Source organism: Chelon labrosus (assembly GCF_963514085.1).
Source record: "Chelon labrosus genome assembly, chromosome: 19".
NCBI classification, from domain to species: domain Eukaryota; kingdom Metazoa; phylum Chordata; class Actinopteri; order Mugiliformes; family Mugilidae; genus Chelon; species Chelon labrosus.
In genome coordinates this window covers 7,630,738-7,645,552 of record NC_140352.1, presented here as the reverse complement: position 1 = coordinate 7,645,552, position 14,815 = coordinate 7,630,738, and the positions used below count along the sequence as shown (strand labels likewise).

At 40.7% G+C, this 14,815-nt stretch overlaps 1 protein-coding gene across 1 annotated transcript; it reads right to left on the bottom strand.

Moving 5' to 3' along the window:
- Positions 1-2,315: 2,315 nt before the first annotated feature.
- Positions 2,316-14,529, bottom strand: LOC311504438 (cadherin-related family member 1a; the record flags this gene model as incomplete). The annotated part of the gene is made up of 17 exons (XM_084567530.1): positions 2,316-3,601; positions 5,575-5,829; positions 7,269-7,497; positions 8,395-8,462; positions 8,973-9,137; positions 9,531-9,683; positions 9,936-10,139; positions 10,240-10,340; positions 10,429-10,507; positions 10,593-10,736; positions 11,680-11,796; positions 12,816-12,902; positions 13,071-13,160; positions 13,347-13,397; positions 13,478-13,623; positions 13,949-14,044; positions 14,469-14,529. 17 exons carry the CDS (start codon positions 14,527-14,529, stop codon positions 3,050-3,052), a joined length of 2,598 nt encoding a protein of 865 aa, XP_084423656.1. The 3' UTR covers positions 2,316-3,049.
- Between the last annotated feature and the right edge of the window lie 286 nt (positions 14,530-14,815).

Sequence of the window (14,815 nt, the reverse complement as noted above, 5' to 3'; positions counted from 1 at the left end):
CTGGTGGCATAGATCAATGTAAAGGTTCCAGTTCCCTGTTTGAAAAGTAAAGCAATGCTAATATTCTTAATACGCCATACACTTAAACTGTTATCAATCTTTACGTTGACAAAAATACATTTTACTGCTGACCCTGTCCACAGCGGTTTGTCGTAGGTAACACACTGGCTAAGTATAAGTACTTCATACAACCCCAACAATTACATAACGTATGTGACATATCCAAATACACAGGAAATATGTTGATGTGTTGTGTGATTTGGTTTAAAACAAATATAAAGTATTGGAAAATGTATATATTACACGTAGGTTGACTATATTTTGAATATTATTTCTTCGTTTCTCGCTGCAGTCTTACTGTAATTCTCAAATACTGTGCTAACAGGCACAAACTGGGGCTGTGAGTGTAAATTTATATCTCAAGCTATCAGCTCAAAATGGAGATGCCTTTCTTCCTTGTTATAGGGAGAGTTTATTATTATCTGTCAAGAAGTTTCTGTTTCTTTTTCTTTTTTTTTCTCAGTGTTTTGATACCAGACGCTAAATGTGTAAAAAAAAAGAAAAAAAATATGTTTGAGTTAAGTTCACACACAGTGCTGCATGTATTTCTTTGTTATCATCACAAATTATAATGGCTTGGCTAAAAAAAAAAAAATATCAAAAAACACGTGTTTATTTTTTATAGTTTGCTTTCTACATATTTCTGATGAGTTGTCTTGCAATGGAGAGAATAGATGTGGATTAAAGGGAAGTCAAAGATGAATGCTGAGACATGCTCAGATTTTTTAGCACAATCACTCAGAGGATTTGTTGCATAAGGAGTGTTTTTCCCGTGCATTTATACATACACTGGTAAGCAGATTAAAGTGATTTTCTATCTGAATCCCGGTCGGCAGAACATGATATTTCCATTTAATGACAGCTGTAAGCTCGCTATGTCCGTACATGTGTCCTGCTGCAGCAGTTATCACATCTTATTATGTTTTTCTTTTCTATGTTACGTTTGTTTTTAACAGATAAACCAAAAGCTATTAATTATTTTTAAAAATCAGGATAGAACAATTGTCCCGCACTTTTGCATTTTAATGGTTTGACCAGAAGAAACACTCAGTTACAGGAAGTAAAAATGTTTAAATATTTATTAATATTATTAGAGTACTCTCTAGGTGGTTTAGTCCACTGGTCTCATCCAAGGCTTGGACCTCTCAAAATGGTCACAAGATAAATTTGGGTCGTAAAAGTGTTAATAGAGTAGGGAAGAAGAGCAGTTTCTACGTGAAACACGGGCCACAAATTTTAATTACTTAAAGTTTTAGTTACTTTAATTTATCTTAAGGGATAGCATGCTTAAAATGTTGGAAACCCAAGGCTTAACCTTCAAAGCATTGTATTAACATACATAACACGTAACCTCCGCGGCTGGAAAAGTATGTGTAATTCCTCAAATGGCCACTTGGGGCTGATTCCAAAAGCGAGTCAGTCTTCATAGAGCCCCGTGTTGAAATATGTTGCTTTAAAGCACAAATAAATGAGCTCAAAGCCTGGTACAAACAATGATTTTTGGTTGTATAGTTACTTTCCCTATCCAATTTTATTAAAACTGACCATTTAAAAGTGTCTAAAAAAGTCTAAAAAGGCAGAACAGATGCTGCCAAGATGGCTACCACCAGTGCCCATCACACTGAGCCTCAAAACTGCTCTTCAGTAAACCTATATGGGAGGTTTATCTTAATCTGCGAAGTTAAATGTAGTGGAATAGAATAATATAAAAAATTCTTGAAATGTAGGGAAGTAGAAAAAATTATATTTTATTATTCATAAAAGTGGCCTTTGAGTTATCATGCTGTTTATCATGCTGTTACTGCTTGAGAACCTTTGTTTTTGTATTTTCTAAAATGTCTCATTAATTAAATGAAACTATAAACAAACTAAAGAAATAAACTAAAACAAAGTACCGGTAATCTCTGGATAAAATGGAGCACAGACCAAATAAATATTTCAAATATTTATTCAAAATCAAAGACAGTACAAAGACGGTACAAATATGTTACATTGAAGGACCAGGCAAGTGTAATTTATATTTAAGATATACAGTTTTTCTCAACTTATTTAAAATAGTAATCAGTTAAGATATAGTCAGATACGAGATATTTATTACAGCCATGACATTTTGTTTGCCCACATATGAAGGCATTGAAGAGAAACATGGAAAGAAACAACGCGTGGACTCTACATTTAAATATCTATAAAGGGAAACGTCCAAGCAGGTTATACGTCTGAGCTCGGACATTTCAAGTGTACACGACTAATCTTTGCCCACTAGTGGAGTTAGATGGTCTGGTTTATCATATTTACCGCTGCAATACACAACTGGAGATCGTGGATAATTCAAATAATGCTGTACACTCAAAACGGACCCATGTACATTTATACAAAAGCGACTTTCTATCATTACTCACTCAAATAAGTACAAGCAAGCTCATGTTACTGTGAAAACCTACAGTGGCACATTGTAATCATACAAAAGAGCGACGCCTCAGCTTTCAAGCGGCTGATGTAGCACGGTAAAAATATCAACACATGGGTCCTTTAGCACTTCATAATAAGCAGTGTTGTTTCTCTCATGGCCGTGCATGATTTTATTTTTAGGATTCACTTGGTAAAAAACAAAAAATCCTATTTCTGTGCTGAAAACCCACTTCTCATTACTCTTTTGAGGAAGTTACGCAACTTATGTATACACATTAAGTCTTATTAATCCTCTCCCCGGGCAATTTACAGTGGGTGCTTCTTACGGTTAAGATGATGTGATCCTCCTCGAGATGGCAGTGTGGTGATCTATCTACAACCTGCCGACTCAAGCCGAATCCCTTCTTTTGCTCACAGGTCAGCCGAGGATCCGGTGCAGCCCGTTTCTTTAATATCTTAAGACATAAATATCTGCAAATCTTTGTTGTTCCCTCATGAATAATCTACAGGGTAGGCCCAACCTACCAGATCATCACACGGAGCTCAGATTAGAGCAGCGAAACTGTCAAAGAATGAACCGTTAATAATAACCTTGGTTGTTCTCAATAATCTTCTGCTCCAGCTTCATTTTAAGCTCCGACACCAAAGCAGAGCTCATGTTTCCCTCTTTGCGGCGGCCAGTCTTCGCCTTCTTGGAACCTCTGGAGGCCAGCGCGCCGGATATCGTCGGGACTGCCCACGGCCTCTCGTTGGTCCGCGTGTTAGAAGGAGGTGGAGGCGGCAGACAGGGAGCAATGGGAGGTGGAGGTTTTTGCCGGGGGCTGCTGCTGCTGATGTCCCGTTTGGGGCTGCCATCCCCGTCGCTGATCAGGAACTTATCTGCTGGGCTGGTGAATTTGATGAGAGGCATCTTGAACGTCCAGGGTCCCTGCTGGTCCCTGGGTCGCCTCTTAATGACGCGACGCGCCGGCATGATCCTGTTGGACTTTGAGTTGCGCATGTACAAAGCCGTAGAGATCAAGACAGTCACTCCTACCAATAGACTAATGATAACAGTGACCATTACTAGAGCTTTCAAAGGGTCGTCCCTACTTTTCATTAAAAAGGCCGCCATAGGCCCCTTGAGAGGAGTCTGTAAAAGAGCACAAATACAGTAGTTTGAATCCAAGCCTTTCACGCAGCGTTAGTCCAAAGCATGAAAGCATGAGCGATGGATGAGCAAAGCACTGACAGAGGAGGCCCAAACAACATGTCTAAAAACAATACATCACTCTCACGCTCACACACACAGTCATCCCTCTTCCTCTCTTCTACAGTACGGGACTGCTGATGCAAAGCTAAGTTGTTGGGAATGCGTCTGGCAGTGCGCTGCGTTAGGATTTCTCTTTGACTGATGCGTGGGCCGAGGGCCGAACAACAACAGTTCATGAGAAAACTGTCAGTGTGTGAAGAAAAAATGAAGTGGACAAATCCAAATGTAAGTCTCAAGTAAAAGGCTTCATCTTAGTTCATTTTAAAGCCAAACAGTCTGAGTCATGCTCTAGATAAAGATGTGATTTAGACATATTTACATTAAATTAATTACAAGTGAGCAAAATGAAAGCTGCATTATTAGAAAGACAATGCGTGTATATATATTTTTTCAAATCAAAAATTTGATTAAAATAAAGTTATTCCTTTAAATGTGCTCCAATACTCCTTTACAGACAATAGCCACCCAGTAAACATCTTTTTAAGGGTTACCAGTGAATAATGTAGTGGTATCCGTCACCCCTCACTTGGCTCTGCGCACCACTTTAATATAGTTACTCTCGGGGTTGATTCGGGACTTTTTCACTGCATTACAGTACAGGATGGTGGATATGCAGATGGTTAGTAAAATGAGGGACGTGACAATGCTGAATTCCAAAAACAGTCAGCGGACGCTTGCTGAGGCCCATGAAGTATGAAACAACTCGGCCTTTGATCTGAAAAGCACGATCACAAGACAAAAACAGAACCAAAAACACTGAGTCATCATGAAGAGTGAAGGAATGAATGCACAGTGAAAAACAGGAAGTATTGGAAAACATGGATTCATGTAAACGACCAAAACCTTTAAGGGATAATGCTGCAGTTCATGTATAGTTTAAACTGACATTATAAATGTGAGAAAGAGACCAGAACCAGTATGAATTTATTCTGCAAACGAATAATATGTGTGTAGCCACAGCTAGAAAGTTTATTCTATTAGAAACACATCAAACTCAAGGTTATGACGATAACCCCAGTTCTGTGAGTAGCATGACTGAGTGTCTCACCATGGGACACCTTATAGTGAGACACGAAACAATGCTTAATTAAATTAAAGAGAACAAAACAACTCCGGAGGGTGAAGATGACCACTGAAGTTTATTTTAAAGACTCTTTGTGTCTTTGCAACTGCTCTCTACAGGCCTTTATCACCGTAATGAAGCAATATCGACATTTTTCCGTAAAAGCGTCTTTAATTAGCTCTCTAAGTTGTAACCAATGGCTTTTATGATGCTTTGCAGATCAGTCACATGCCGTTAATCAGAGCAATCTTTCGGTTTGGCCACTTGCTTTGATGAAAATCCATTTTTTTTTTACGTGTACAACTAAACGATTTAACGTATTAAAAGTCAGTTTAGTGTTAGCAGAGTTAAAGCTAGATATCCAGAAACGAACAGCTCCAAATAAATGCAAATGTTGTTCCATGTCCTCTTAATGTGTGAATGCTATATTTAATATCCGTAACAAATTAATAAGTAGGCCAGAAATACCGCTAATTCAGCTTTAATAGCTTTTGGGCAACAGCAGAGGATTAGCTTCATCAGGCTTTGATAGTACAGACATCTCGTTATTAGGACAAATTCATTGTTGGTTCTAGTCTTTTCAAAAAAATAAATAAATAAAAAAAGCCCTAGCAGAACTAGCAGCGTTATCCTTGAAAGAAGATACAGTCGGTGAAATGTGAGTGGCTGAAACAAGGATGCTGAATTAGCAGCTGCATGCAGTAGTAGCATGAAAACTTAAATCTATAGCTCAGGCTTGGAACAGGAAGCGCTGCGAGCATGCCTGCCACGAGTCACGTCAAAATCTTACCGCCTCCGTGATGTCGATGTTGACCACGGTCGTTGTGCTGAAGGACGGAGAACCTCGGTCCCTGGCCTGGACCACCAGGGACCATCTGCAGTCCTTCTGCTTTGTGATGTTCTGCACGATCTCCATGGACTTGATGTAGGGCTTCAGCTTGATCTCCCCGGTGTTGGCGTTGATGTCAAATGCATTGTCGGGATCGGCTGTCATGATGGAGTACTCGATGACGTTGTTTGGAGACTCTGCATCTTCATCCACTGCCTGTAAAAAAATGAATACAGGTGTACACGTTTTGACAGTTCAATGACCTAAATGCAATATTGAGTGAGTTCATATTTGATGTTTCTGTGTGTACCTGCACATTCAAGAGAGTGTCAGTCTAAGCATTCACAGTAACTTATGTTTGGCATAAGTTAAAGGGGAACGACTGTTTTTTTTACAACCTGGACCTTATTTCTGGCATAAAATATGGTTGTTTACTCACCCATATAACTTTTGTGTTTTTTGGTAGTCCTTCGTGAGATGTTTAGATCTGCGTACATCCATATAGTGGGAGTGACTGGGGCACCGAAACGCAAACTCTAAATAACGCATTATCTGCCGCGAAACTCGTTCATTTCACCAATATTTTGTTAACGTACGCTAGTGCTATTCCCCGTTGAGTCTGAAGTTACTTGTTATCATCATACGGATGTAGATTGACCTACAGACCCTGGATGATGTCTTCTGACCTGGATGATGTCATCTCTGAGAGCCACGTGCACCCGCGACGGTAGGCTTGTTTAGCCTGTAATTTGCTACTGCTAACATGGCTGAATATTTTTCAAATTCTGAGGTTGTGGTCGTACCATAGCGGGGAATAGCACTAGCGTACGATGACAAAATATTGGTGAAATTAACTAGTTTCGCGGCAGATAATGCGCTATTTAGAGGCTGCGATTCGGTGCCCCAGTCACTCCCACTATATGGATATACGCAGATCTAAATATCTCCCGAAGGACTACAAATTATGTTATATGGGTGAGTAAATGATCGTATTTTATGCCAAAAATAAGGTCCAGTTTGTAAAAAACAGTAGTTCCACTTTAATGCCTTGAAGATGTGTCACAAATATATGCTTCTATGATATAGTTTCCTACTAAACAAAAGGAGAATTGTGTATTTCTTGGCTAATATTCAGCTGTACATTGTTACACAGTTGACGTACTCGTTAGTTTTACTGCTGCAGGACAATTCATGTGGGACTGACTCAATGTTCATGCGAATATTTTTATAGTAAATTAGGAAGATGACACCCAGTGTGTTGATGTGACTCACTGATGGTATTTTAATAGTTTTTAAATGACAGTGGAGCGCGGAACAATGAGCTATATCAGTGTTTGGATAAAAAAAAGGCACTTGCTTTTTGTGAGATTTGATGACGGTAAAAGAAAACAGAAGATTAGACATGGAAATTAAAGCAGTCTTGTTGTATTTTAAGTTCACACAAATTGAATTAGATTTTATTTATTTTTTTAAATGAGCTTGAATTGGCAACCATTGACTTCTATACAGTAGAGGACTGCAACAATTACTTTCGTGGCAGAATGGTCATATATTTTTTTTGGATAAAACGTCGTCAAACTAAAGATTCGGATTCAGAAAACGATTCAGAAAACTTTATTTTCATTACAAAGGGAATATAATACAGCATGACGTACCTCAACTTTGACAGGTGTGCCAATAACCAAGGTCTTCTCCAGGAGCTCTTCACCAAACTCCGGATAGTGGTCGTTCATGTCAAGGACGGTGACGAACACCTCAGCCAAGCTGTACTTCCCCTCTGAGTCCTCGGCCTTGACGTAAAAGTTGTATTTGGACCTGACCTCTGCGTCCAGGCTGGTCCAGGGCTGCGTGGAGATGAGGCCGGATGACGGGTGGATGGTGAACCTGCAGTTTAGATCAGACAGCGTATGAGTCACAAGCAAAGACATCCCAACAGACCAGGTACATCTAATTCACTTCCTGTGAATCTTTGTATGACACACACAACTGGTTATTTATTAAAAGAAAGTTTAGTACCTCTACTGGAAGGAAGATATAGCAAAAATATAGTCATGGTTTAGACTCAAGATTATTAAGAATACACAACAACAAATTAGATGTTGTTTTTCCTGATTCATTTTAGCAGACAGTCCATGTTTTAGACACCCCCTACCATGTGATAGACTCCTCCAATCTTTACTAACTGTCCTTTACCACTGCGTTATTTTTTAATAGGTAACTTTAACACTTAATGATACCATGAATATCTACAAGTATGAAATTTAAGGCACTCATTACAGTGCTCTCTCAATACTTTGTAGTAGAGCCGCGGGCACGCTGCCATTTTACTCAGCAGACTTTTCTGTCTTGTTTTCCACTGTGAAAATTCACGAGTTGCCTTGAAACTGATAACTTTCGCACAATTAACTCAGGTCGCCGCCTGCAGACGAGCATAAATTCTCACTTTTCCTTCAGCGCATGCTGCCTTGCTCTTCAAAGCTGCCGTTCCTGTAGCTCCAGCTGTCACATTGCATGTTAATTGGCTCTGCCTATGTGAGACGGGCCAGGCTGTCTATTTTTAACCCTCCAATCCAATTAGGAGATTAGCCAGCAACTCGCAGCCATTTTAGAGCGAGCTGTTTGTGCAGCAGAGGGGCCAATCAAATTGGCTTCATGCTTCCATCAAAGACTCAAACATGGATGGAGACTGGTGTCCTTTTAGCCTGTTTCGCGGAAATGCGAGAGTTAAATATCTGATCAGACTGAGTCTAAACTGGCAGGAGTGGAAAGGTTTCTACTTACAAATCTGATCCAGATCCATAAATCGTGTATTTGACTTCACCCCAAGCGCCTGAATCTGGATCATTTGCCTATAGGAGAAAATTAGAACAGATTATACAAATGCTCAAAGCGCATACTGTCCAACACACTGTGGGAAACAAACAATATTGTTTACCTAGCTGGTAAATTATATTTTATAGAGTCACATGAGGGGTTGAAACAGGATCTTAGGTGGTCTTAAGAGTCTTTCACTGTGTGCCGTGGGTAGAGGTCAGCATGATTAACCGTGGAGCAAACTTAATCTATTTACTACGCAGTAGAAACGACTACAGTACAGTCTGGTTGCAGGGTACATATAGTATTATGGAAGGTAAGAGACAAATGTGCCAATATTTCTATTAATAATCCGAGCATATGCCAGAATCCGACTCAGAAACTGCCACAACAAAAGCAAGCGAGCACTAAGCTCTTTGAGTCTGGCACCAACCTGCTTTCATCGAATAAACCGCCACAGAGTAATATGCATTTATCGGAGGATTGATGGCTTATGTAATCACTTTGCTTCGGGTTAAGGCAGAGTTTAATCGTGATTGACTCACCGTCACAGACACAACGCTGGAGCCTCCGGGAGAGTTCTCGGGGACCCTGGCGATGTAATACTCGGACGTGAATTTGGGGACGTTGTCGTTGGTGTCCAGCAGGTTGATCACTATGTCGGCCGTCGCACTGAAGCGCTCAGGGGTGTCGATCTCCACCGCAAGCAGCTGCAGAGAGACAAGTTGTATTAACATGTGATTATTTCTTTTACAGTGCGAAAATAACAGAAATTGCTGGAAGATAATGGCAATTTTCTTTCACCACCAGCAGAATTGTCTTGGTTTAATCTGAAAAGTAATTATTGTTTAACCTCAAAATCCAATAATCCTTATAAAATTTGAGTTATTACATGAGAAATTATTAAATGTTTATCGTACACGGACACAGCTTTGGGAGAAACTAGTTGGTTTATAACCCAAAGCATACGGCAAACAAAATTTTGACCTGTCTTGATATAGTTATGTAAAAAATGCATAGTAAATTTGTCCCACAAATGAAATATGACACTTAATAATCAATTGCAATGGATTGTATTATAACCCACGTATACAAAGTCTAACCTTAAAAGAGAGCGTTGGTCCCTTTTCATAGTCGATGCCAGATGTGTCTTCCACAATGATGGTCACCTGGGCCTCGTTCAGGACCGTCTGGGGAACCACTCGAAGCACTCGGCTCGGCCCCACAAGCCTCAGTTTGAATTTAGCATTGGCTCCCTAAGAAACAAGCACATAACGTAAATAAGAGCCATAAAATATAATGCAACCATTAGTTTTTTATCTTGAATTAAGGAGCAGATTTGGCTTTTTTGCTTTTTTAATTGTTGTTGATATTTTGGTAAGTAGTATTTATGCAATGTGCTCAAAAGGAAACACAGTCAATGAATCCTGAAAAGTACTTTTGTTGTGTAGCAGATCCCTGAAGAATCAAAGCACCAGTGACACGAGAGAAATTTGTGAATGAATTACCTGATCGGAGTCATTGACTGTGATCTTAAAGCCTCTGAGGATCTCCCCCGCAGGCGGATGCTCGTACATCGTGACCTCGAACTTGCTCTGTGGCCCGTTTTCCCCGTAGAATGTCGGAGGGTGGTTGTTGAGATCCACCACCCGGACCGTCACTGTGGTAACGTCGTAGTCCTGCGGTTGACTGTCTGGTCCCACCTCAGACGCCTGGGTTTAAAAACGACGCTTTAATTAACACATTCAGGAATAACAGCCAACACATTTTCGAGAGGTAGAGGAGAGTGAGCGGCTGAAACACGACGGTTACCTTGACTTTTATTTCGTACAGCTCGTTTTTCAGCAGGGAAGGATACGTTGTCAGGGTGACGCATCCACTGGTGCTATTTATGTCAAAGACGCCATCGCTACCTGAAAGGCAATGACAGAAATGTTGCAGATGGGTTTGGAGATGGAAATAAATCTTAATTAACAACAAGCAGCTCGGCTCATTTCTTACCGTTCATGATGGAATAATGGATGGGGTTAGGATTGCCTTGATCGCCGTCTTTAGCGTACACCGTGAATATCTCGGAACCCTGGAGGACACGTATATAAATATATTTATTTAAGGCATGTAAACGAAAGCAGCAACATAATCGACTTGTTGAGAACAAGACTTACAGGAACGGAGACTTCGTAGACGTAGCCAAAATATGGGGTTCCTACAAAGGATGGAGGCATGTCTTGGGAGTCCATAAGGTTGACTGTTATGGTGGCTGTGGAGGTCAAGACTTGATGCTTCCCCTTGTACTTTCCACCTCCATCCTGAGGGAACAAGTAGGGAGGCAGAAGGAAGGCAGAGTGTTAGTTGTCGTAAAGTCGCACAGGTGGGTTAGGGTTAGGGTTAGGGTTAATGCAGCATGAAGGCCCAGTCATGCTGCATTGTGAGTTTTATGCAACCTTTCAGTATCTGATGAGTTGAAGCCAGGTATTAGTGGCAATATGTGTTGTCTACATAAGTAAAATAAAATAATCTTTTCAACGGAACTGCTTAGACTCATTGTAGGAGTAACACAATCAATCCTTTGTCAGACAAGTCCAATAAAAGACTGAGAGACCACCTGAATATATGCATCAAAAGCACTGCTCCTAAAGAAAGGTAGTTGTCTTAAATCCAAGATAATAATAACAAATCAAATGCAATAAATGTCAAAAATACATAACTTGAATGTTGAACTTCAAACTTGACATATGTCCATATATTCCTAATATTGTGCAGGTCTCCCTTGTGCCTCCAAAACAGTTGTGACTCATCAGAAAATGGACATGGGTCTTCTGAGGGTGTCCTGTGGCGTCTGGCAACAGGATGTTGTTATTGGGGGCCTTTGAGGGGAGGGGCCTCTGTGGATCATCCCACAGATACTTGGGATGTAGTGAATTAGGAGGCCAGGTCAACACCTTGTGCTGTTCTTAATGTTTTTTTGAGTTGTTCCTCACTGTTTTTGTGTGTGTTTGTGTGTCCTGCTGAGGATGGCTGCTGCCAATCAAGGAGTGTCATTGCTATGGGGTGGGGGTACCTAGTCTGGTGTAGGTGGGTGTACATGTCCAAAAGTCTCGCAGCAGAAGATTGTCACAAGATAGTCAATGTTATTTACTTCTCCTGTCAGTGGTTTTAATGTTGTGGCTGATTAGTGTATTGGTTACAGCTGCAGGAAAAACCAAAATGATCGGACCAATCCATACATAAAGCATGACAGTGACCTCTCACCTTTGCAACTACTGTCATAAAATGTGTTGGCGTGGTCTCATAGTCCAAAGTCTCGCCAGGTTTAACTCTGAGGATCCCGCTGTGTCCGTCGATGGTGAACTTGGCGAATGGAGAGGGCTGATAACAAAAACAATCACACATTAAGTCATCTTCAGGGTATTTCCAACCAGTTTTTTTTTTTTTTTACTTTTCAGGATAGTTTCGTGGCACCGCAGACACATGAACAGTAACAACTACTGTGCTGTAAGCTGTTGGCCCGCACCAAACCTAAGCCCCTATTAAGCCTTCAATGCCTTGCTCAAATGTAATTGAAATTTAATCCATTAAAGTAACACCATAACCAGACTGCTCTCTGGTATGAGATTAATCTTTCTCTCCGCACACTATCCCATCCCTCGAATGCCCTTTTCCTCCCTCCACATGGCAGCACAGCTCTCATGATGTCACCTCGACCTCTGGTCTTACCCCCGAGTGTTAGGGCCATACCGAACCAGTTAACAATATCGCAATGCAGAGAAAAGTGGTGAAAGCCTTAATAATGAAAACACACTTCAAATGGAAATAACAATAGATAACAATAGCAAGAAATAAACCAAAAACAAATGCTTGTTCACGCTTTCAAATCAGGTCTTGGGAACGAAAGGGGATAAACTTCCTGGCAACCATAAGGGTGTATTCCAACATGTAAGAGATACAGATGCACAGGTAAGTGGAATCAAGCTACAAAGAGCCCTATATGTGACTCCAACCTGATGTCATGTGCGAAGAGGCTAAAAAAGCTTTAACTGTTTTAGCCTGGGTTACTTTGGGTCGCTTTTCTGTGCACGTGCTGCCGTAAAATCCTGGGCATTGCATGTGGAGAGAGTTATTTCTGCCTAGTGGCAGAGTAGAGATAGATGGAGTTGCCTGAGCTTAACTAAACAACAGCATGAATATTTTTGAGAAATATTTGGTTTGGGATGCATTATGAATTTGAATTACACACATATGGATAAGTGTTTAGGTTTAGCGCTTGGAATTCAACACAGAGTTTTACCCGTGTCTCTGATTTGACTCATTTTTAAAACCGTTTTCCACTCATATTTACAAAGAAAGAGAAGTGCATCATCTGCATAAAAATGGAAAATTTAAGTTACCTGCAGATAATAGGAAACACTGCCTCCCGAGCCCAGATCTTTATCCACCGCTTGAACTCTATAGATGCTACTTCCTGGAACGGTGTTCTGTTAAAGAGACGAGAAATGCAAAAATGCCAAAAACCACTTTAATATAAATCATCGTAACATGTTTGACTCAGTTGTCAAGATTCAGATGTCGGTAGTGGCTCAGCAGAACCTTTAGAGGCATTTATAATATTCAGTATATAGTGTGTTTTATTTGATATACTGTACCTCTGGAATATCAACGGTGAAAGGCAGATTTTGAAATTCAGGGGGTTCATCGTTGGCGTCCGTGACAAAAACTCTCACGGTCTCAACGACCTGGAAGCAACAAGGAAATAAATTTGCAACTGCAAATAAAAGACTGGGTCATTTTCCAGTGAGAAATGAACAACAAAGGATTGAAATAGTCCATATATTTAAAAGTATTACTTTGTCAAGCACATTGCTTTGACTATATTGACAGTGAACTGATATAAATATACCAAGCAATCAATAAAAACTAACCTTATTGCGGCCGTCTGTTATGCTCACAAGCACTGAGATTTCGTCTTGTTTCTATAAAAAGAATGATTTTATTGTCACTTTGGGCAAAAGTGTTGTTGTTGCTGTTGCCGAGTCTCCATTAACAGGCTCACCTCTCTGTCGAGCTCCTTGATTAGTGTCACGTTTCCTGATTTGGATTCCACCCTGAAATATTCTTGAGAGCCCTTTTCAAAAGCCAGACCGTATCGCACCGGATCCCCCTCCGGGTCTGTGCCATTCAGGATGTATATCTGTGTTCCTTTGAGGGAAAAATCAAGGTTTGTTTGTGTAAAATCATGCGGCATATGTGCAACAGCCTTTGTTTCTCATTCGGTGTAAACAACACGGGTCACGTGAGGCGCCATCCATATTGTTTTCTTCCCGTAAGTCTTGGCGTACGTCACAATCCAAAAGGTATTACCGTGATTAGCCGGAGCCTCGATTACCACGTGTCATAATTTCACCATTACACCTCGGCGCTTAAAATACACACCTTCAACGACACTAAACCTCACCTCACGCCTCCCAAATCATCCAAACTCTATCACTATTACAACACCTATTAATTAGCACGTGAGACTTACCAACAGGTGTATCCTCAGAGATGCTGAACAAGGCCATATTCCCACTTGTACTGCCAGGACCATTGTCATGAAAATAGGGAGCGTAGTCTGATTGCCCTTTATGATAAAAACAGATGATCCAGGTTATTTAAGCAGCAGCAGATAAAGAAAAATACTCCACATAGAATATAAACCTGACACATAAATCACATTGATATGTTTTTACGTAACATTAACTATAAGGTGAGAAGTGTTGCACTCACTTGCTAAAAGGGGCAGGAATCGAAAGCAGGAGGGAGGAAGGTAAAGATTAATTACACATATATTTGGATTTAAGGCGGTACTATTAAAATGCAAACACAAAAAAAAACACATTCATCACACATTGAATTTAAAGAAGCACAAGCAGCATGAAGAGTCTACACTAAGATGGACATGCCCTCTGTGGGTTAGAGGATTAACCAGATAAGAGCAAGGCAAGAAGTCTTAACAACACACAAAGATGAGAAAAGAAACAGAAATAAAAACAACAGACTGTTACCCAAGGTGAAGTGAAGCAGGAGGAGAAACAGTAAAGCATGCGTTTTCTTTTCTTTCTTCATCCTGGTGGGGAGGTAAGGCTTGGCTGGCTCATGTGGAAGGCTTGGTGTAGGGGGGGAAAAAGCGAGCGCTGAGTGCCGTGCCCTTCTGGAGGCGTCTCAGCAGGCTCAGGAGGAAGAGGCTGGGACGGATTCTCAGGCACTAATCCAGTGACGCATCCCTTCCCTCCGCAGACATCTCCTGCCACACTGCTCTCGCTCCGATCTCTCCAGAAGAACTGCAACGAGAGTTCGGCGTTCACACAATATGGTGTGATCATCACACCTCGGCGCACGTGTGACAGCGTAC